Source organism: Triticum dicoccoides, chromosome 1B (assembly GCF_002162155.2).
Source record: "Triticum dicoccoides isolate Atlit2015 ecotype Zavitan chromosome 1B, WEW_v2.0, whole genome shotgun sequence".
Taxonomy (NCBI): Eukaryota; Viridiplantae; Streptophyta; class Magnoliopsida; order Poales; family Poaceae; genus Triticum; species Triticum dicoccoides.
Window position 1 is genome coordinate 474,727,084 of NC_041381.1, and position 24,411 is coordinate 474,751,494.

The 24,411-nt window shown below is 44.3% G+C and overlaps 1 protein-coding gene across 1 annotated transcript; it reads right to left on the reverse strand.

Annotated features, from left to right (window-relative positions):
• Window positions 1-1,912: 1,912 nt before the first annotated feature.
• LOC119342200 (mitochondrial proton/calcium exchanger protein-like) lies at window positions 1,913-12,476 on the reverse strand. The gene is made up of 15 exons (XM_037614052.1): window positions 12,325-12,476; window positions 9,593-10,249; window positions 9,163-9,475; window positions 8,681-8,827; window positions 8,482-8,570; window positions 8,308-8,400; window positions 7,463-7,589; window positions 7,022-7,086; window positions 6,759-6,930; window positions 5,177-5,395; window positions 5,049-5,096; window positions 4,778-4,924; window positions 3,626-3,708; window positions 2,502-2,617; window positions 1,913-2,414 (listed from the first exon to the last, which is right to left on the reverse strand). Exons 2-15 carry the CDS (start codon window positions 10,186-10,188, stop codon window positions 2,326-2,328), a joined length of 2,304 nt encoding a protein of 767 aa, XP_037469949.1. The 5' UTR covers window positions 10,189-10,249; window positions 12,325-12,476; the 3' UTR covers window positions 1,913-2,325.
• Between the last annotated feature and the right edge of the window lie 11,935 nt (window positions 12,477-24,411).

Genomic DNA, 24,411 nt, shown 5'->3' on the forward strand with positions numbered 1-24,411 from the left:
CGGGTGGTGGTGATGGGGGTGGTGCGGCGGCGGGGGCGGCGGCGGCGGGTAGTTGGAGTAGTGGTGGAGGGGCGGCGGCGGGGGCGGGTAGTAGTCGTCCCGGCGGCGGCGGCTGGAGGAGGAGCCGCCCATGGCCTCCGAGTCCGGGTGCGGGGAGGTGGGAGGAGCGGGAGGAGGAGGACGACGAGCGAGGCTGAGCCGGGGTTGGGGCGGTGGATTTGAGGAGGAGGAGGAGGTTGCTTAGGCCGCGTGGGAGTGCGGGCGTACGGCGGAGTTGACGCGAGTGGGGAGAGGACTCCGATTGACTTTTTCCGGCGAGGTGGGTTTTTTTTCTTCCTTTTTTACGAGGGGAGATCCCGCGTTGGCGCGGTGGAAGGAAGGAGCTGTCCCTGGCAACGGCGACTAGCTGTGCTCTGCTCTGGCTCGGCCTGCTTCCGTTGTCACCGTCGGCGCATAGTAAACGGACCGGGACAGGAAGGGTGCGGGTGGTGGTACATCTTCTCTTTCCCCAAAATAAAAGCATGCTAGTCCGTACCCAAACCGCCCAAGAGGAGAGGGAGGGTAACGTGATCACACCGAAACGCGTTCTGTCGTTAACAGATCCGAATTCGAGCCCATGGGGCAAAAACAACAAATTTGACCTGTGAACGAAAAAAATTCACAAAATAAACTGTTGACGAAAAAATTTCATCCGGCTGACCCTTTTGTGTAGCCGTCGCTAGGTGATCTACGAATCTGGATGTAATTTTTATTTCTGGTATTCGTTATACTGCCATGATTGAAGATGAATAGATTGAAAGTTTTTTTTGAAAAAAAGAACGATATGTCAGTTTTGCCAGCCCATGGATATCTGAATTCATGTGATGTGATGGGATTGCATATTCAAACCACGGCTTCATCAACCTTAGAGCAACTCTAACTCATCCCACATTATTATTATTTCTAAAAAACCGTCACTAACATTCAGCTTTTTAGCGTTCCCGAGCTTTGGGCAAGTCGGATCCTGTGCTCGAATCCTAGAGCATTCGCTCGGCCCTTTGGTTCAAAAAGCCCCTCCTCCACCCGAAAATTGAGATGTCTTCTCTTGATCCTAATTCTAACTTTTTCTACGGGACGAAATTCCGCTTCCCAACTGCCACATATCCTCACCGTTATAGTCGCAGGCGACGACATCTCTAGGGTAGTATTCGTCGCAACGCTGCTGGCTTCGGCTCGTGGCGGCCCACTCCTAATTCAGTTCCCGTGATGTGTTAAGAGTTAGAGAATGCAATCATGAACACTAGTTTTGATGTAGTCTGTCCCTGGTGATATTCACGTGCTCTCGTAATCCAATTTTCTGAAAAGTCACATTTAAATGTTTCAAAACATTCAGATTCTTTTTTCTGAATATTCAGAGGACATGTGCCTACAAACCGTAAAAATTCAAAACAAACATTGACAAAACCAAAAAGACAAATCCAGATGCTTTGTCTTTTTTTTGATATTTTTAATGCTAGATTTGTCTTTTTTGTTTCCCAACATGTTTTTTGAATTTTCGTCTGAAACTTCTAGATGTTATAGACTCATGTTTTGTGAACATTAACAATATTTTACTGATTTTTTTAGAAACATTCAAATGTGACTTTTCAAAATTTGGAAGGAAGCATGTTAAGTGTGGCATCACCTAATATCTGCCCCATCAGAGCAGTAGCAAGGGAGGGCACCGAGCAGTAGCAATCACGGTAGCACCTGCGGGCTGCGGCAGCTGGACCAGACGGCCATGTCCTCCTCGGCAGTGGAGGTCGGAGTAGCAGGTGAGTAGAAATGTGGACAATTAAGTTCAAGACAATGGGAACTGACTAGGATCGGAGGCAAGATAATAAAGGCACTATAAAAAGATAGATAATAACGGCTACCAATAACACACTGATTGTAAAAGCAACAAATAGCACTCATTCACAAACGGTGTGCTTAACCCACGATTTCTCAGAAGTTGAAGTAGATCTTATTAAATTCTCAGATTGTTGGGTGGAGTGGCGAATCCCGTGACCAACCAAAAACAGTATTTTCTCTCCCATAGCAACCAGTTAAAATCTCGGTTGCTGTTTACCTGCAGATCCGTGAGGCTGAACCCAACTATATGCAAGTCATCATCTTCACAGTAAGTTATCCTTACGAATTACTGGTGGTTCTATCGAGGTCTGCCAAGAGGGGCGCAAGAATGGCCGTCTTGCCTTCTGATCTATACATGCCGCACTGCTACAGAGTAACTGAGATACTCGAAGTTCCTGCCTGAACTGGAATACCCATCTCAACACGCAAAAAAGTCGTCAAGTGTGTTCCCGACTAATGCCGTGCTTCTTCTTCATCATCTTCATTGTTTTCCTCGGCTTGAGACCCCAGCTTCACGATGTCTTCCACACGGATCTTTCCTTCTGCAAACACAAGAAATTGTCAGAAACAGTGGGGAAAACTGGACATGTGGTACCATGAGCAGAAAAGAATGTCACAAGCACAAGGACCTTTGTCTTTAGAAAGCTTGCTGATAAGCTCTTGGACGCCTTCTTTCCCTATGGTGTCCTTGAGATAAGCTGCCGCCGCTGCTACTTCCTCAGGAGTCACTTTGCCATCATGATCCCTGCAAATGAGGTACAAACGATATCAGTATGCTGACAAAACATGCTCCAAGTACAGCCAAACATTTTGGTCTATAATAGAATACTCCCTCCGATCCATATTAATTGTCAGTAAAACGGATGTATCTAGACGAGTGACAACTAATATGGATCGGAAGGAGTACTATATATTGCATTGAATATCAATATTCCTTTATCATGTCACATAAGTAAGCACCGGGGAACTCATGCAGTATCCGAGTAACTAAACTGTAGAATGAATCTGAGATAGGAATATTTCTCACATATCTTCCAGAAGTTGAGCCATATAGATTAGCTCACCAATGTTATAACTTTGACTTACCACACAGACTAATGTTGCACCCATACTTCACATGGTCGTTACACAGCCAATGAGTATGGAGCACGAAAAGGAGATTTGGAGGATTAAACAACAAAGAGAAACATGATCGACAGAGCAGCAGTTCATCCCCCAACAAAATAAGGGCAAGTTAACCTTCCGCGTGTAGACACACAGGGATGACCACCTGTTAGTGTCAGCGGGGAGTAGAGATAGCTTTCTATTTGTCTCTGTTATCAGTCACGGTAATGGGGTAATTACTGAGAGAAGTAGAGTCCATTATTCTACATCTGCCTCTGTAGTTATTGCTTAAAAGTAGTTAGTTGTATATTGCAAAATCGGCATTTTTCTATAAAGTGTCAACATATCTGCACCAGAGCAGCATATAAATCACAAGAACAGATATCGAAGAATGGCGATGGACAACTAAACTACCACTTAGGGGTAGGTGGTACACCTTATCACTGATACGGCTCAATCCCTACAGGTCAACAGGAAACTAAGTACTACCAAAACAATCGCTTTCAGTTTGATCGGATTGGGTCTTAGCCCTCCCACCTAAACAAACCCTAATGAAGGTCAAACTCCTAGAGGAAATTCACCAGCAGCACAATGCACTAGCTGACTGGCATGCAATATAAAACGACTGATACACATGCAATTGACGTACCTATCAAGCAGTTGCCAGCGGTTTCCGATTTGTGCATCCACATCATCAATCTCCTTTTCTAGTTCCTGAAGCATAGCATCAACCTAAAACACAGCAAAAAGTATATGTCAACAACTAACCCATAAATTATAACAATGTATAGATGACCAACATCAATGGTAGCTCCACCAAAGAAATCTCTCCAACTAAGACTTCGGGGGTGGCGACTGTAGGCATAGAGATCAGTCATAAAGCCACACGGTGTAACTTTGTTAACAAGAGCAACCAGGACCCTTATACTTCTAATGCTGACATGCTATACCTCAATCATTCTTTTTTTTAGGCTAAAGAGAGAATTTGCTGCATCAAGAAAGAATTGTTATAAGTGCACAAGGAGGAGCTTGTGCCAGCGACCAAGCATAAGTGCCTAGAGCTAACTTGTGAGCAACTCTCAATCGTATACTTCAATGTAAACTAACACAGTACCCTTGTAGTATAACTCTGCTGATGCTAGTTCAGCATTTTGTTCCACATGAACACGTAACGTAAAGGTGGAAATGCAATCAAGCAGGTGTCAACAGTATATGCAGGCCAGGACCGAGTGAAAGTTGACTAATTCAGGATGCAGTTTATGATGAAGAGATCCATTCATACTGTCTAATTTAGGATACAGTTTATGATGAAGAAATCCGTTTGTTCTGTTTAGTATCTCCAACTAACAACGGAAAGAAACTAAACTAGGTCTAGTAGACTACTAGGCCGAAAACTGGTACCACGTACTATCACAGGGTTACCGGAAAAGCTGGGTATAAGGCCAAATAAAAGGCCAATTAACCCATATGGTCGCTACAAAGTAGAAACCCGTGGGTAACAGTTACCTTGTATCACATAACTTGCCAACAGCAGGCAATCAAACAATACTTATTTCCATAAATGTTGAGAAGTATTTAAGATGTTACCATACCCTAAGAACGAAGGAAAAGGTAAATCATTATCTGACAAGATTGTGCCCAAGTAATTTAACCGTTTCAGCTTCTCAAGCTAGTCATCGGTAACCGACAGAAGTCAGGGAAAAGCGATCACCTTAAACAGCGAACCAGAGAAATATATAGTGTACCAATAGAACCAGAATGTTACGAGCTTTGACTTTTCATGCATGGAAGAAATATATACCTTGTCAATCAGCGCTGACGAGACCTTTTCCTCTGAAGCAACCTCTGTGGTGTCGCCTGACTCCTCTCTAGCAGCCATATATGCCTTCTTAGCTTCTTCTGCCCCATCTGTGTCTTCTCTTTCAAGCATGGAGTTATATAGTTTTATCTGCATTCCTCAACAATTAAGTCCTACTGAGCCTCCACAGTAAAACAGTTCATACATGCAACAAACAAACAAAATGCTGTATGGTAATTGTCCCTCTGACCCCACTTCAAAATTCACATCGTACCTCCTTGTTGACAAGGCTCAGGAACTCTTGACGCTCCTTGCTAACAGACTGCAATGTAAGTAATTATGGCACTATCATTAAGAGTCTGCAAAGTACTGACAGAAAATACAGATTGACTAGGATCATACCGATGCAGATGCTAGCACAGCCAATGCTCGACTGATATTACAGAGCTGTTCCTTGTCATGTTGTTTTGCTTCTGTCAGTTCTTCTTCTTCCCTAGCAGTAGGCTCAGTCATTTCCTTTAAAGCCAAATCTTCTTCAGCAGCCTCCTGTTCTGTGAGATTTGCCTTTTCTTCCTTCTTTTGTTTTGCCTTCTCTTCTTTCTCTTTCTTCTTCTCTTCCTCCTGAATATTTTCATACAAAGCATTAAAAACTGATTACATGTTCAGTAGCAGCATTACCCTAAGTTAAAATAAACAGGTAACAGCTGAGTGTTAGCAGCAATACAGCACTATGCTGAAAATAACATACTTGGGTAAGAGCGTTATGCTAAAACAATTAGGTAAAAGTTCAATGTTAGCAGCACCATGCTGGCTTCCCCACCGCGATATTATGCAAAGCTGGTCGGGCAGTGTTTTCACGGCTTTGGTGTCCACCCTTTCTCAATTCACATAGTTGCCCATGCATAATGCTTTAAATTGATCCATTTTGTTTAATATGTCTGAATTTTCTATTAGATGAAAAGCTTGAAAACAGCTCATCTGGCCACATGTCTGAGAAACTAGTGATGATTGTTAAATGAGCATAATTATAGACTAATCAGCAGAATTTAAGTGATTCTCTTCAAATCAGTAGAATTTGAATCATCACAATCTTACACAACCAACGTTAGATTTAAACAGGCTCTCAGAACCCTAGGTGCATCTTAGACATTCTCACACACAGCCACAGCTCTTACTGCTAGTTTGCCAAATGACCCTACAACTCCATAACAGCTTTTCCAGTAGAACCAAACCACAGGTGCTTTTAGATAAGCCCCAGCCCAATCGAACAGGACACACCTTTTCTCATAAGGTGTGTCTCTAGAAGTTGTTCATATGATATGATCTGTTCACAGTTGACACTACACTACATGGCCTTTAGTAAATAAAGGGATATCAAGAGTTCAGACAATTTTATTTCCACAGTGACATTTTAGTTATATGCCCTTTCTACTAGACATATTCTAGTTTTACCATGGAATAGCACAAACCATATATAGCTTCTTAATGCATACTCCCTCCGTCCCATAATATAAGAGCGTTTTTGACACTACATTAGTGTAAAAAACGCTCTTATATTATGGGACGGAGGGAGTATATTGCATACAAGGAGGACATGAATAGGCAAGACTCTTGAGGTTCAATTATGAGAAGAAGGGCATGGCAAGATATTAGACACATTACAAAATCTGAGGCAATGCAGGGTACATATGTTACCATGGGGTGTCAGAAAAAAAAGTACATCAAATAAATGAGTTTTTGTATTAACACGAGATAAACAAACTAATAAAATAAGGAGCCAGTACTGCCCACTCCACTAAAAATACAAATATGAAGCACGGTTTCAAAGAGAGCATTCATGTGCTAGCTTATCACACATACTATCAGTGTTGGTTTATGCCAAGTATCATGGTTGCATTGACAAACGATGTAAAGCAGTAAACAATTTTTTAGTATCGATAACCCATTTATATATATAAAAAAGTACAATCTATGTGTTACACACCTTGATAAGTTCTTCCTGCATCTCAAGGAATTCCAGTTTTCTCCTCCTCTCAGAAACTGAATCTTCAGATGGCAATACTGTCCCAATTGTATCCACAACTTCATCTGGCAAAGAAGACAATGTTGCTACCACAGCATCCTCGGGTTTCATTCTCCCAGCCAGGGTAAAAGCTCTGACAGCATTAGCAAAGATGAATAAGGACGCAAGCCCAAACAGAGCTGTTCTAGCCGCTAGCCAGTGGGAAATACATCAACCAAATTTACCTTGAAAGTATGAGAAGAGAAGATGGCACAGCATGATTAAGTGATAGATCCAACCAGTCTCGTAGCTGGGCAGAAAATAAAATTGCAAGGAATTACTACAAAAGTTTAATATCCATTTACAAGGTAGCAGTTTAAAAAATTGAACACAAAGAAGTTGTGGTGAAAGGCAGTGCAATCCAACTTCAGATGTGCTTAATTCTAAGTGGATGCTGAGGCAATGGATGTTGTTCTCCTTCAACAGTGCATCAGGATAAACTAATATAATGAGAGCAAGAAAAACTGAGAACTAATCAATAAACTATAATACACCAAGAACATGGTAATTACTAGGATAATACGAAATCATGGCACTGGCACATTGATGTACAGTCCGAAAAAAGCTACAAAACAAACAGGTATTCTTCTGAAATGGTGAATATCGCAGGAATGATGCTGGCAAACCTGTTGACGCATTTCTTCTGTTGACCGCAGACCAAGGTGACCGCGATCACGGCAGGCTTGCCGGAGCTCCTCTTCAGAAAGAGAATCAACACCCTCAGCTTGAATCATTTTATCATCATTCTTAATGCTACATACGTAAGAGTATCATTAGCAAGAAATGAACAGATATTTTAGATTTTTACACCACAATTCTAAACATAAATGCCAGATTGCACTGAAATAAATGTCAAAAAGAGTAAGACAAAGGGCAAATCCAGTAAATGAAGAGTTATCAGGACTATCATATAACTACAGTAAATAAACATATATGGTGAACGTTATGTACAGTTTGAGTCAAGCATATGTTAGATCTATTCAAATGCAGTCTCAATTGTAGATAAATTTGACATGGTCTCTGATGTCTACTAAGCTTCCACGTCCAGCAAACTACTATGTGTTTTCTCTTCGTGTATGAATTAACATAAAGTGCTGTAAAATATCCTCTAAATAACTTCATTTATTTTACTAGAAGTCATATACACAATTTACCCTTTCTGTGTTAATGTCATAATACATACTGCTATGTATTACAGGATTAGATTACCCACTTGAAATTCTAATCTGAATGATTGTCTGGTGAGCTCTGAAAAATGATAGCAGAACCTAGTGTCACAATCATGGGCTTATCTCCAAAATTGGTGGTTCCAGTTATATATACACATAACATAAAACAATGCTTCAGAGCAACAGATCCAAGCTAACTAACACTTCAATTACAAATTTTATATTTGTATACATGTTCACTTCTACTTCACAAATTGCAGAGTGTATCCTTTAGTTTTCTCTATAAATAGTTAAATACTTACTCTCGTAGTTTTTTCCGAAGCATGAATCTCAAGTAATGGTCTGTACCAAAAGGTCGAATACCCATATATTTGCACATATTTACCAAGCGTGCTCTGCAGGAAAACATTGGTCAGCTCTGGTACAATTTTGATCCTGTACTTACAAGGGTGTACAGAACTGAAATAATGGGTAACCTGCTCATGTTATCCAAGGTCAATTCATCATTAAAAAGCTTCGCGAAGCTCAAGATTTCATCATTGGATACACGTTCACCTTTCCTAACCTGATTGCAGTTTAATTTAATGTAAATTATCCAACAAAATATAAGGAAATTCATAATATACATTTAAAAGGAATTGACAATCTGAAATACAGGAGAGCTGGTAGCGATACCTTGTTTAAAAATTCGTCCAGATCTTCAGCTGTCTGTTTTGTTTCTCCACTACGTGATGTTTGAACTTCCTTTGCCATTTCTTTTGCAGTATCTTGCAGAAACTTTGCATACTCCATCCTTGCTTTCAGTTTCCTTTTCAACGCTTCCTGCACATGAAAATGGCTAACAATCATGAGACAATTAATATGCAAAGTAGTTATGTTGGTAGTTCCTATACAAATGGAACTAGGAGGACGATTCAAAATATGATACACTAAATCTGACGTATCAGCAGAAATGGAATACAGCAGGGTAAACGAGCCATGGAATCATAATGATACTGCACTGCACATCTACTAGCAAGAGAACAGGGCAAAGAACTTGTGTGTCGTAGGTTCTGACATACATACAGTATTAGTAGCATGACAGCATGCTAAAAAATATCAATGGACAGTATAATGATACTAAGACATTTAGTAATTCAAGTGGTTACGTCACAAACCTCTTCTTTCATCTTGTCTTGGAAAGTTGATGGCAGCATATTTGGAAACAACTTAAGAAACACTGGTAGTAGGAATTCCATGAACGGGACAACAATGAACACGGCAACAGGTACCAGCCTGAAGATATCTGCTGTTGTACGGGTGAGCTGTTGCCTCTCTCTTCTTGAGAGGCTCTTTCCACCAGCAAGTTTCACCAGCAATCTTGATGAAATCCTAACATCTGCCCAGAGTAGCTTTGTTCCTAGCCAGTAATGCTGCAGTGTGGAAATAAATTCATCTTTCCCATGCTTCAGTTTTGCAGCCCAATCAGCTCTGCACAAACAAACAAAACAAGGTAAATTTATGTGTTAAAAGAGCACAGGAAATGGGGCAGCAAAGAAATATCTTGTCTTAAGATATAGGTTTGAGACAAATACAAAGAATTTAGACCTGCTCATTGAAGCAACAGCTCGAAGAGCCGGACCAATACCCAGAAGCCTTGCCCAGAACTTCTTTACGATTGACTGGTCAGCCTTTAGCGAATCTTGCACCTGCTTAGCTTTGGCTTTAGCTTTTGCCGTGCTTAGCCCTTCCACAGCCTGATCACATTCTTCTGGGGATGCCTCTTTTTTCCTTTTATTCTGGTTTTCATCACCCTGTTCTTCAATATCCAATTTAGGTTGCCCAGCAGTTGCAGTTGATGCTTTGCGAACTGACTGCAACAAACCTCTAGCTCCGAAAGGCAATGTGAATTCATTCCTTCCAATTCCATAGCCATAGTGAGAAATCACGTGAGCTGGACGTCGCAGAAGCCCGTTATCAGGACCTAGCAGACCCCCCTTTGTCAAATCGACACTATATTGCTCCTTCTCCTTCTCAGACTTCGAGTCCCCTAAGCTTTGCTCAAGAAATGGTTGTGCTATTCTTGGCTCAGGCTTGAAACCAAATGTTCCATGGCGGAATGAAGAGGAGGAAGACGAGAGGATAGGTGTGTTAACATGATCCAAGAGATACTTTCTTCTCCTAATGATCGCCCTTGACGCCATGCTTGGTTGCTACTCACCTTCCCAATGTGGAGGCCTAGGTCATGTCTTTTCAGAGAGAGACCTGAAGTGATCCAATTTGAGCATAAGCAGAAATGCACATTGACAGATAAAGGGGGTTAGTAAGAAGACATAACAAAGAAACAATGTATGTAGAGAAAATAATATTCAACAACAACAATAGTGGATTACAACACACAACCACAGGCACTATTTCATTTCAAGGCATCTTAGATAGTTGCTCTGACCTAACCAAAAAGTAGTTAGTTCTCCAGAATTTCCTCAAATCTGATGTTCGAGATATTCCAGTACAGTGAGCAATACATCGAATCCTAAATAATACATAGAATCCTAAATGAATAGCAAATAACAGTAATAGTGTGGTCATCAAAGTGAGTATGGCCGAGCTGTAAGAGAATCAACTCTGATCCAAGTGTCCAAGCAAGCTTAGCATTAGTTCAATGAATAATCAGCACAACAAATAAGTCTACCAAGTTTGCTAGCTGCAAAAGGTCCATAAATATAAAGCAGCAAGAGTTTAGTTCAACAAGTTTGCTATCAGCAGCAGTTCACTTAAAGCAACAGGCTCAACAGTATAATAGCAACAACAGGTGTGGAGTCCACACAAAAAAAACTGAAACATACGCACCGTTGCTGTTTGTGTTAGGTTTAGGTTCAATGAATTAATAATGGCAGAATATGATGTGGTACGTAAATTGAGCAGATGTGGCTTGCAATGCCAAAACCTATGGTTGTACCCAACTACAAGAAGGGTCATGGTAACTAGTTCCTCAACAGAGCTATGAAGATTGTCCTGCAGCAGTAATCAATTGAGGAAAAGGTGACAGTCTAAGAAGTGGGCAATTTGTATCATTGCCTAATTAGAGATGTTACGAAACGTAGGTTTGGAATTCTACATGTCTCTCCGAACTATTGCACCACAGGCGAATGGGTAGTTCTGTCCCTTTTAAAGATCATGGCCATGTAAGCATGTATATTTGCCACGACACACTGCAGCCCATACTATCAGCATTCTGGGTCCAGCCAAAGTCATCCATCTATACAAAATTAAGGCATATGAACCACAAGTAAATGATGCTGCTGCTATTAAAATGGTTGAATTCATGGAAATGAACCCAGCCCATAACATGACAAGGCTGCCATATCATAACGATGCTCCAACGGTGTCATGCTATCATTTGACCATATGACCCTACACCTAATGCTCCGCAACAGATGTTGTGCTAACATATACCTAATCATTGTATTGCAAAGTTAAATGGCAACAGGAAACACCAATTTTTTAATGTAAACATCATTTGCACCTCACACTTGTTTGGCGAGAAGGAGGTGGACTCAGATCATTTATGCCAACAGTGCAAAGACCCGAGTAATTTACAGCTAAGAAGTGCATCGAATGGATCATCGTCACACTGCTATATCAAATTCAACACGGCATCAAATATTTCAACCAACAAAACCAATCTTAGGCCAATTACAGCTAGTAAGGTGCATGAGAAACAGCATTCCACATTTCCCATACCAGCAAAACCACCATAGGCCAACAACTAAGGAGGTGCATTAGGTTTACCACGGATCATACATAACGTACAACTGAAATTAGCAACAGAAGACATCATCCTAGGCCATTATTAACAAGCAAAGAGGTGCGTCCGTGTTAACATGGCAAGATTTTTCACATAGCATCCTTTTCAACGCGGCCTAATCATAAATAAATCACACAAGCAGTCCTGAAAAGAAGCCACACGAGAAAATAATCATGGGCAAGCCGAGCAAGCAAGCAAACCGAGCCTCATAGTAAGAACTAGGCATCTGCAAAAATCACACCCGCACGAACGAGTTCACGAACGTCGTCAAAACCCTACACCTCCAACAGTCCGCGTCTCAGATTTTACCCTCGCAAGCATGGGTACGAACACGGCCCGAACCCTAGACTCTAACCCCCCACAAATCAGCGGCCGAAGTAACCGTGGCGTCTCAGATTGGTCGCACAAATTTGAAGAAAACCAAGGCGAAACGCGACCATGAACGGAACCATGGCGAGGAGGATGGAAGGGGAAGGAGGGGGCGGGGCCGGGGCCCGGGGGTGGGGGCGGGGGCGGGGAGGAGGTCCTTTACCTCCACGGACAAAGGGGAGCTCCGCCGCCCGTCTGCCGGTGCTACAGTCCTACCTGCGTCCCGTCCTTGGGGAAGGGAAGGGGATGGGAGGAAAGGGGCCGGGAGTTCGCACGAAAGAGAGGTGAGAGAGAGCGGCGGCGGAAGGAAACGAGAATGCGCTGTGCAGGCCAGGTTACGTCGCGCGGACCGGACTGGGCGTAAACGAGCGGTTTGTCCTGGGCCTGGCCCATGTAGCCGTGCAGTACAACCCCTCGCAAAAAAAAACCGTGCAGTATAGTACTACCTCTGTTTTTTTTACACCGCCTACACTGCTTGGTTTCACGTGTCGGCCGGCAGATGTCCGCCCTGCCTCCCCTAGGGCGAAAACCCTAGGGTTTCGATATCTTCCGGCGTCACCGCCGGAATCCTGCCTCCGCCCCGGCCACCGATCGCTGTTTGTCCTCTCTAGACTCGGGCCGATCACGGGGGATCCTGGTGATCCTTCCCAGCCTTGGAATAGAGCAAATCCGAGAGGGAACGGGGGCGTGTAGATTGAATCTACAAGATGTCAGAAGCTTCAGGATCACAGGGGAAGCGGGAGAAGGAATCAGCGGAGGAACTGCTGGCGAGGCTCACGCTGCAGGAAGAGGAGGAAGACGACTTCATCTGGGAGGAGGAGTTGCCGGATATGCTTGAGCCGGCAAAGTGGCTTGCGATCGTTCGGGTTCATACACTAAAATCCTTTAGCCCTAATGCTTTGTATAATGACATGAGGGCGGCATGGAATCCAGCTAAGTCAGTGACATGGAGGAAAATCAAGGCAAATCTGTTCACGGCACAGTTTGGATGTCTTGGTGATTGGAACAAGGCGATGGCAGAAGGCCCATGGCTGTTCAGAGATCAGGCGGTAATAATGCAGGAATATGATGGTTTTAAGAACCCAGATGCCTTCAAGCTCGACAAGCTATCAGTATGGGCACAGATACACCGTCTACCGGATAAGTTCTTAATTGAGCCGGCGGTAAAGGGCCTGGCGTCCAGAATTGGAGAGGTGGAGGAGATCCAGTTGAAGCTTCCCGCTGGATTTTTTGGTGAGTTTGTCAGGGTCAAGGTGAAGATTGATATCCACTCCAAGATCAAACGCTTTGTCACAGCCAAGAAGGGAGAAGAGAGAGTCCAGTATCAGGTCAAGTATGAAAAGCTACCGATCTTCTGCTTTAATTGTGGTGAGTTTGGCCACTGGCACGAGGAGTGCGGGGAGGGAGAGCACGATGAAGCGAAGTTTGAATGGGGTGATTTTGTGATGGCTGACAATTTTCGTTTCAACACTGCTGGTCGTGGAAACCACGGACCTCAGAGGGGCCATGGAGGTCAATGGTCGGGGGGGCGAGGACGAGGTAGAGAACCCTATAATCCCAATCAGAGCTGGCGTTTTAATGCCAGGCCACCGATGCAGACAGAACAGGAGCCCTCCTCTGAAGGGACCGAGCAGAATGGCGGGAAGGTAGTACCTGCCACAGGTGTGGGGGTAGTTTCCATTGCAAATCAGGGGTCTAACAAACGCCTTTCGGTTGAGAATATTACAAGCCCAAGATTGGAAGTGCAGACGGGAGGGATGAGAGATGCTCTTGAGGTGGTAACCATAAGGGACCAGCTTTTGGTGCCACCCCCACCTCCAGTGTATGTGTCCCCTAGGAAAGAGAACAAACGCCCGAAGAAGGGGTTGGGAGAAGATGGCTCAGCTGCTGGAGAACTGAAGACCGGGGAAGATGATAGTAATGAGAAAACAATGAATGCAACATCGGCGGGCTCCTCCGAGGAGTACCGCCGGGCACAATGAGTATCTTAAGCTGGAACTGTCGTGGCGCGGGCAACGCTGCGACAGTTAGAGAACTTCGCGATATTGCGAACAATTTTGCCCCTACCCTTTTTTGTATTGTTGAGACCCAGATTGATAGATCGAGGGTAGAAAAACTAGCTGGAAGTATTGGATATGATAATGGATATGCGGTCAGTAGTCAGGGTAGAAGTGGAGGACTAGGTTTGTTTTGGAACAATCCAATAAAAATTGAGATTTTGGGCTTCTCTGTGTATCATATTGATTGTTCAGTTGAGGAACCGGGTCGTGACCCGTGGAGGTTGACACTTTTTTACGGAGAGGCGCAGACTCATTTGAGATATCAATCATGGGATATTTTGAAGGGAATCAGTACTTTGAGTAACCTCCCATGGGTCTGCATAGGGGATTTTAACGAGGTACTACGTCCGGAGGAGCAACAAGGCATTGGGGAGAGGAGCAATGCCCAAATCCAGGGGTTCAGGGATGCCATAGACGTATGCATGCTGATGGACATAGGCTATCTAGGCCAATTCTGGACCTTTGAAAAAAAGGTTACTGGTGGCAGTTACACATGGGTACGCTTGGACCGTTCTCTGGCTTCAGCAGAATGGAGCGAACGTTTCCCAAATGCACAAGTTAAACATCTAACAGCAGCGACCTCGGATCACTGTCCCATCTTGCTAGAGTTTCAAGGGAGGGCACCTAAGCACAAGAAGGGCTTTAAGTATGAACTTATGTGGGAAACTCACGAGACGTGGAGAGACACAATTGCTGCCAGCTGGGCAGGAGATCCGGTGGAGTGCATGGCAGATCTAAGAGCAAAGTTGAAAAGAGTCTCGGTACAGCTAGGAACCTGGAATAAGCATACTTTCGGCTCAGTACGGAAGGAAATAAAAAGTTTAAAGTTGGAACTAGAACGCCTGCGGAGCGATCCGGCTAGAACAGCGCCGTCACGTATTGAATTGAAGATCAATGAGAATTTGATTGAGTTATATCACAGGGAGGAAATAATGTGGAGGCAACGCGCGAGGCTGGAGCGGCTGTCGGCGGGAGACAGAAATACACGCTTCTTTCACCTTCGGGCAAGTGAGAGGAGGAGGAGAAATATGATTAAGGCCTTGGCAACATCCCTGGGTGTGATGACAGAGAACCAGAATGAACTCAAAGTCATGGTGACAGACTTCTATAAGAACTTGTATCTATCAGAAGGGGTGAGTGGCATAGAGGAGGTACTTGATAAGGTACCGGTGAAGGTTACAGAGCAGATGAATGCCGCTCTTCTGGCACCTTACACAAATGAAGAGGTCAAGACAGCCCTCTTTCAAATGTTCCCGACAAAGGCACAGGGACCGGATGGGTTCCCCGCCCACTTCTATCAAAGGCATTGGGATATATGTGGGGATGAAGTTACCAAGGCTGTCCTGAGGATTATCAGAGGGGAGGAAAGTGCTGCATCTATAAATGACACCATTTTGGTTCTCATCCCGAAGGTAATGAATCCTACCTTACTTTCTCAGTTCCGGCCTATAAGTTTGTGCAATGTAATCTACAAAATTGCCTCCAAGGTTGTTGCAAACAGGCTCAAAGTGATCCTCCCAGACATCATATCTCAGGAACAGTCAGCTTTCGTTCCAGGAAGGTTGATTACAGATAATATCATATGTGCATATGAGTGTTTGCACTTCATGAAAAGAAGCAGAGCAAAAACCAATAGTTTTTGTGCACTAAAATTAGACATGATGAAAGCTTATGATAGACTGGAGTGGCCATATCTTCGAGCCATGATGGAGAAGCTGGGATTTGCACACTCCTGGGTTAATATAGTGATGGATATGGTTCAGTCTGTATCATTTTCAGTCCTCTTCAATGGAGAGAAGCTTGAACATTTTACTCCTACCAGAGGCATCCGTCAGGGAGATCCAATCTCCCCCTATCTTTTCTTGATTGCAGCAGAGGGCCTTTCGTGCCTTTTAAGATCCAGTTCTCTTTCGTCTAGTCTTCAAGGGGTCAAGGTGGCTCCGACAGCTCCGGCGGTCAACCATCTCCTTTTTGCTGACGATAGCCTGTTGTTTTTCAAGTCAAGTGTTGAGGGGGCTGCGAGGGTCTCAGCTTTATTGGAGATATACTGTAAAGCGTCGGGTCAGAAGACAAACAATGCAAAATCTTCAATCTTTTTCAGCAAGAAGTGCCCAAATGAGGTGAGAAATGAGGTCAAACAGATTTTGAATGTAACAAATGAATCTTTGAGTGAAAGATACTTGGGGATGCCCACGGAAGTTGGCCAATCTAAAAAGGGTACTTTCAAGTATTTGAGAGATAGAATTTGGGAGAAGGTGAGAGGATGGATGGAAAAACTTCTTTCAGTTGGAGGGAAAGAAGTGCTCATCAAATCAGTGGCTCAAGCAATCCCAGTATTTTCAATGGCGTGCTTTCGGTTACCCAGAGGCCTTTGTGAAAATATTGAATCCATTATAAGGCAGTTCTGGTGGGGGAGCAAACAAGGAAGGAGGAAGCCCGCATGGGTATCTTGGGACGTCATGACGAAACCAAAGTACCTTGGAGGCATGGGGTTTAGGGATATGGAGATTTTTAACCTTGCTTTGTTGGCTCGCCAGGCATGGAGAGTACTGGAAGATTCAAACTCACTTAGTGCAAGGATATTGAAGGCTGCATATTTCCCGAACACAAGCTTCCTGGAGGCAGAACTAGGCCATCACCCCTCTCAGATTTGGAGGGCTGTTCTTGATGGAAGAGACATTCTGAAGCAAGGCATTATTAAGCGTATTGGCAATGGGCAAACAACAAACATTTGGAGAGATAACTGGTTACAGAGGTCTGGACCTTTCAGACCGATCACTGCCCTCACTCCTAACCCGCCTGTGATGGTAGCGGAGCTTATTGATTCGACCACAACATCGTGGAAAGAGGAACTGATCCGTAACACCTTCGTGCGTTTCGACGCTGAAGCCATCTTGTCCATACCGATATGCACTAGGGCGATAGAGGATTTTTGGGCTTGGTCCGCCGAGAGGAGCGGCAGATTTTCTGTTAGTTCAGCTTACCGGATGGTAATGTCCAAGAAGGAGGAACGAGGGGACTGGCTGGAGCGGACCCCGGGCGGCTCCTCACTGAATGCTAACCGAAGGGACTGGTCGACATTGTGGAATATAAAGGTGCCATCCAAACTAAGGGTCTTCCTGTGGCGGCTGGCGAGGCACACTATGCCGACGATGGACGTATTGCATCACCGGCACATGTCAGATACTCATCGGTGTTTGCTATGCGGGAGGGAAGATTCATGGAGACATGCACTCTTGGAGTGCACGATGTCACGGTGTGTGTGGGCGCTCTCTGAGGATGAATTGGTGCAACTGTTGAGTATGAACACGAATCCAAACGCGAAACACTGGCTGCTGGAAATGCATGATCAATTAACGCACGAGAGGTTCGTTCTGCTGGTGGTCACCCTTTGGGCCACATGGAGAGCACGACGTAAGGCGATATATGAAGGGGTTTTTCAGAGTCCTGAAGGAACTAACCAGTTCATCAAGTCATAGATAGTGGACCTGCAAACTATCGCTGCTGTGGGCAGTGGTCAGGAACAACATCAAGCGGCGAGACCTAGCCACTGGATTGCACCACCGGACACGTATGCGAAGATCAATGTGGATGCGGCGACCGCAACCAACCGAGGAGTTGCTGCTGCTATCTGTCGAGATCAAGCTGGCATCTTTCAAGGTGCTTCGGCTCTGGTTATCAAGGGAACCAATGATCCACCAACGCTCGAAGCATTAGCAGTCAGAGAGGCTTTGGCGCTTGCCGATGATCTTAATAGCCGCAGAATACATGTCGCTTCTGACTGCAAAGTTGTACTGGACGACATCAAGAACAAAACACCGGCTATCTATGGAGCTATTCTGCATGAAATCATAGATCATAGTTCCACTTTTATTTCATGTACCTTTGTGCATGAGTTTAGGAGCTCGAATTTCGAGGCTCACAATCTAGCGAAGTATAGTTTGAATTTGGGGGTTGGCCGCCATATGTGGTTAGGCAATCCTGGTAATCTTTCTTTTGTACCTTTGAACATTGGCACAAGTTAAATAAAGCTTCGCGTGATTGTCTCAAAAAAAGAAGAACCTCTGTTTTTTTTATATAAGACGTTTTAGACTTTCGGACACTGTTTAAAACAGCAAAAAGCAAGTTGTATGAACGACTTATAAAAACAAACGGAGGGAGTATGTACAAAAGCAATTTTTTTCATGATAATACGTGTCTCATTCATATGATAAAGATCAAAGTATAAGTAATATAGGGATCGAGATTGACAAAACTAAAAAGATAGCAGAACATCTCAAAGTTTGGCACCAATGTCCATCACCTGCCTCCGGCACCACCACGGCAGACACCAAAGAATAGAATGACGGATCACCTCCTCACCCGAGCTCGACGCGGCTCCATCGCTGATATGTAGCTTTACGGACCTCCAAGGTGGCTCCCAAAAAGTGAAGCCATTACTGTTGAACGAATCAGACCGGGGCAACACCTCGGACACGCCATCGAACTCTAGATCTGACATCCCACCATGACTAAGACGCCGAAGGAGGAAATCACACATGCCATCCATCAACCATGAACCTAGCACACGTTCCGTCTTCCAGATGTCATTGATGCAGACCACAATATGCATTCGCTCCTAGACTACCTCCCAACCTCCACATCGACGCTGGAGCAGACATCATCGCAATGAGGGAGCCCGAGACACATGTTCACCACGAGGATGTGGCCGCCACATCATCCTTGCTTGAACAGACTGGATTCCAAATCCATTCCCAACGATAGGACCAATCGTCTCGTCGGAGTAGGATCTGAAGAAATTTGATTCAGCGCCGCCATCGCCGCCGCCGAAGCCAAGACGATGAATAGCCTAAAAAACAAACTACTTTGGCCTAAAACTATCCACATGCGTGAATCCGGCGACCCCTCGCCACCGGGAGAACGGCGGCAGAGCGCGAGTCCCTGGCGGCGGAAAGCTAGATTGCTTTTCATGTCTTCGGGGGGGGGATAGGAAAACGATATGTGACACAAAAGCGTTTGGTTGTTGATCTCGAATATTCCCTACATGTGTATTTGCAAACGGGCACCCCCGCGGGGATCAAACCAGCGATTTCCACACCAAAATTTGTAGTAACCACCACTCGACCGGCGAACCAACCTGTGGTTGGATGGTTAGAGGGACTGTGGTATCCCCAGCCCACCAGGGTTCAAGTCCTGGTGCTCGCATTTATTTCAGGATTTCCGGTGATGCGCATTCAATGAGAGGAGACGTTCCCGTCGACAACGAGGTGCCTACAGTGACTCATAAATTTCAAGATGATATGTTAGCTCAGTCTTTCGAAGGTGCTCATAGGGGTAGGGTGTGCGTGTGTGCGTTCACAGGGGTGAGTGTATGCGCGTGTATATAAGTGTTTGCGTCTGTACTATGTTAAAGAAACAGTAACCACCACTCGACATTCCCTGTTATGTCAATTTACATCTCTTTCCTTCTTTTCTTATTTCCTATTTCCTTCTTCTTTTTCCTTTTTTTTACCTTTTTTCTTTTTTTAGTTTTTCGTTTTCGTCTATTCTTTTTTTCTTCTTTTTTCCTGGTTCGATGATTTTGTTTCAAATTCCTGAACTCAAATCGATGAAACTTCTTTTCAAGTTTTATAAACTTTTCAAAATCCAATGGTTATTTTTTTTTCCAAATTTGATGTTTTTTAAATTTTATGAACTTTTTTCAAATCCATTAATTTTTTTTCCAAATTCGATGAACTTTTTATCAAAATTTATGAACCTTTCTTAAATTTGATGAACGTTTTCAAATTTGATTATTTTTATTTTCAAAATCTACGGATATTTTTTCAAATTTTATGAACTTTTTTGCAAAACCAATGAATTATTTTTTCCGAAAATCAATTAACTTTTTTCAGGTTTGTGAACTTCTCTTCCAAAATGAAGAACTTTTTCCAAAATCATGATTTTTTTCTAAATAAATCCAAAAATGAAGTGGTACAATAGGTGAATGGTGCAATAAAATAGCGACGTGGCTTTGTAGAACGAAGGCAAATCGCAACCATGAGAAGACCCGCGGAGGAGGGGGGAGGACGAGGATCCCCTGCCATGGGCTAGCCTACCTTTGAGTCCCTGACACATGGGTCCCACAGAGAATGGGGCCCATCTGTCAGTGACTCAAAGGCAGGGTATGGCAGGGATTTCCAAGTCAGAGGATCCATGTCCGGGGGGAGGACCCTTACCTCCGAGAGCACGAGGCGCACCGGACCACCGTCAGCCAGACCTACGGTTCTACCTGCGCTCCTGGGGAACGGAACGGGAGGGGGAGGAGGTTCGCAGGAGAGGGGGCCAGTGAAAGAGATGTAAGAGCATCTCCAGCCGTTCGGTCCCCCAGGGCGCATAAAAATCGCCCCCTGGGGGCGAGCCGGCGATTCTTTCGGCGCTGGGGGCAGTTTTGCGCCCAGTCGTCGCCCCAGCTCGCCCCCAGTCGCCGATTTTGGCCCACTTTTGAAGCCCCATTTCGGCGAAAAAGGCCCATATGGGCGAGAATAGGCCCATATTCAGGGTGGTTCGCCGTGGCTTGGCGTTCAATTATCAACATAAATATATTTTTATCACATATTTCATCACAGAAATTTCAAATACTTCAACAAAATAGTACAACAACAAATAGTTCAATACAAATTATATAGTTCAAGAAATAAAAACTCATATTTCATCACACGTCGTACCCGGTGTCGCCCTTGAGCCTCCATAGGTGCTCTATCAGATCTTGCTGCAGTTGATGATGCACTTGTGGGTCTCGGATCTCCTGACGCATACTGAGGTAGGCAGTCCAGGTTGCCGGTAGCTGGTGATCAACTTGGGCAAGAGGACCCTGCCGGTGGTATGGTTCAGTGTCAAACACGGGCTCTTCCTGCTCGCTCTCAATGATCATGTTGTGCAAGATGACACAGCAGGTCATGATCTCCCACATTTGATCTTTCGACCAGGTTTGAGCGGGGTACCGGACAACAGCAAATCGAGATTGGAGCACACCAAATGCCCGCTCGACATCCTTCCCGCAAGCCTCCTGAATCTTCGCAAACCAGGTGTTCTTGCCTCCAGGCACAGGGTTTTTGATGGTCTTGACAAATGTCGACCATCTCGGATAGATGCCATCAGCTAGATAGTACCCCTTGTTGTACTGCCGCCCATTGATCTCGAAGTTCACCGGAGGAGAATGACCTTCAACAAGCTTGGCAAAGACAGGAGAGCACTGCAGCACGTTGATGTCATTGTGAGTTCCTGGCATACCAAAGAAGGAGTGCCAAATCCAGAGGTCCTGTGTGGCCACCGCCTCAAGTACCACACTGCAACCACCTTTGGCGCCTTTATACATCCCCTGCCAAGCAAATGGGCAATTCTTCCATTTCCAATGCATGCAGTCGATGCTTCCAAGCATCCCAGGAAATCCTCTTGCTACATTCTGTGCTACGATCTGAGCAGTGTCTTCCGCATTGGGTGTTCTCAAGTATTGCGGTCCAAACACTGCCACCACTGCCCGAAAGAACTTGTAGAAACACTCTAGGCTGGTGGACTCGGTGATGCGCCCATTGTAGGACCTTGAAGTATGTCTAGAGGGGGGTGATTAGACTACTCGACCAATTAAAAACTTAACCTTTTCCCAATTTTAGTCTTTGGCAGATTTTAACTATTTTAGCACAAGTCAAGCAATCTTCACACAATTCAAGCAAGCATGCAAAGAGTGTATGAGCAGCGGAAAGTAAAGCATGCAACTTGCAAGAATGTAAAGGGAAGGGTTTGGAGAATTCAAACGCAATTGGAGACACGGATGTTTTTGTCGTGGTTCCGATAGGTGGTGCTATCGTACATCCACGTTGATGGAGACTTCAACCCACGAAGGGTAACGACTGCGCGAGTCCATGGAGGGCTCCACCCAAGAAGGGTCCACGAAGAAGCAACCTTGTCTATCCCACCATGGCCATCGCCCACGAAGGACTTGCCTCACTAGTGGTAGATCTTCACGAAGTAGGCGATCTCCTTGCCCTTACAAACTCTTTGGTTCAACTCCACAGTCTTGTCGGAGGCTCCCAAGTGACACCTAGCCAATCTAGGAGACACCACTCTCCAAGAAGTAACAAATGGTGCATTGATGATGAACTCCTTGCTCTTGTGCTTCAAGTGATAGTCTCCCCAACACTCAACTCTCTCTCACAGGATTTGGATCTGGTGGAAAGAAGATTTGAGTGGAAAGCAACTTGGGGAAGACTAGAGATCAAGATTCATATGGTAGGAATGGAATATCTTGGCCTCAACAGATGAGTAGGTAGTTCTCTCTCAGAAATTGTAAGTTGGAGTGTAGGTTTGTTCTGATAGCTCTCTCCACGAATGAAGAGGAGGTGGAGGGGTATATATAGTCTCCACACAAAATCTAACCGTTACACACAATTTACCAATCTCGGTGGGACCGAATCAACAAACTCGGTCTAACCGATTTAGTAAACCTAGTGACCGTTAGTGATTTCGGTGGGACCGACATGCAACTCGGTAGGACTGATATGGTTAGGGTTAGGGCATAACGTAATCTCAGTGAGACCGATTACACAAACTCGGTGAGACCGATTTTGGTAATTAGCTAACCAGAGAGTTGGTCAGGTAAACTCGGTGGGACCATTTCGCTCTTTTCGGTGAGACCGAAATGTTACGAAAGGGAAACAGAGAGTTTACATTGCAATCTCGGTGGGACCGATCACTCACTTTGGTTATTCCGAAACATTACAAAGGGAAACAAAGAGATTTCAATCCCATCTCGGTGAGACTGAGATCCCTATCGGTGAGACTGATTTGCCTAGGGTTTGTGGCAGTGGCTATGACATCTGAACTCGGTGGCGCCGGATAGAAAGAATTGGTGGGGCCGAGTTTGACTTTAGGTATAGGTCATATGTGGATATGAGAAAGTAGTTGAGGGTTTTTGGAGCATGTCACTAAGCATTTGAAGCAAGAAACTCATCAAGCAACACCTCATCCCTCCTTGATAGTATTGGCTTTTCCTATAGACTCAATGTGATCTTGGATCACTAAAATGTAAAATGCAGAGTCTTGAGCTTTTGAGCTTGAGCCAATCCTTTTATCCTTAATATTTTGAGGGATCCACTTTCATCATCCATGCCATGCCATTCATTGAGCTTTCCTGAAATATTTGTCTTGGAATAGTATTAGCTCAATGAGCTATATGTTGTTATGAATTACCAAAACCACCTAGGGATAGTTGCACTTTCAATCTCCCCTTTTTGGTAATTGATGACAACATATAGATCAAAGCTTCGACAAATGATAATAAGATTGAAAAACATCGTCGCTTTGAGAAGTATGTGATAAGCAAGAGCTCCCCCTAAATTTGTGCATAGATTTAAGATTTGCTTTGGACTGCAAATGCACAAGGAATTAGGCTCATGGGTTACTCTTCCATGTCACATACATCTTGGTGGAGCGCTCAAAATAATAAAGATTGAATACATGCACTCATCACCAAGCAAAGTGAATGATCATATAAAGATAAATGGGATAATGTCATCCAGCAAGCATAAGTGTAGCTTATGATCAAACACATGATCATCAATGTCTCACACAGGCAATAACGTAGTATCTCAAGCAAGCAAAAGCAAATAAAGTTCAACCAAGAAGACAAGAGAGAACAAAAGCAAACACTCTCTCTCGAAGCCTATGATCTATACATTTTTCTCCCCCTTTGGCAACAAGTTACCAAAAAGTTCATACAAAATGCATAATACTATTTTGTCTCTCAGGCTTGGTCTTCAGTTGGTGGTGTAGAGATGACGCCAAGGACGAAAGCTTCAGTAGATGTGGATGGAGCTGGAGGTGTAGGTGCTGGAGCTGGTTGCACTGGAGCTGTAGCTGGTGCAGATGAAGTGGCTCTGGTGTCTGTCACTGGTACTGCAGCTGATCTCTGAGCTCGAGGCACTCTGGCAAATGCATCAGTAGTTGTCCTGCCCTTCCTCTCCTACATGTCTTCCTGTAGCTGCTCCACAACTAACTGAATCTCAGTTACTTTGATATCTAAATCATAGAATTTTTGTTCCATGATTCTTTCCAGGCTCTCCTGGTTTTGAGTTAGGGTGGCCAACCCCTTCTCAATCCTCAGAGTTGATGCTATCAAGTAACCAAGCTGGTCCTGCTTGCTCTTCAAAAAG

Coding starts and splice junctions, on each gene's coding strand:
- LOC119342200 (XM_037614052.1), bottom strand. CDS start 10,188: ATGGCGTCAAGGGCGATCATTAGGAGAAGAAAGTATCTCTTGGATCAT. Junction 8,571..8,680: donor TGGACGAATTTTTAAACAAG/GTATCGCTACCA, acceptor AACTGCAATCAG/GTTAGGAAAGGTGAACGTGT. Junction 6,931..7,021: donor TCTCTTCTCATACTTTCAAG/GTAAATTTGGTT, acceptor TAATGCTGTCAG/AGCTTTTACCCTGGCTGGGA.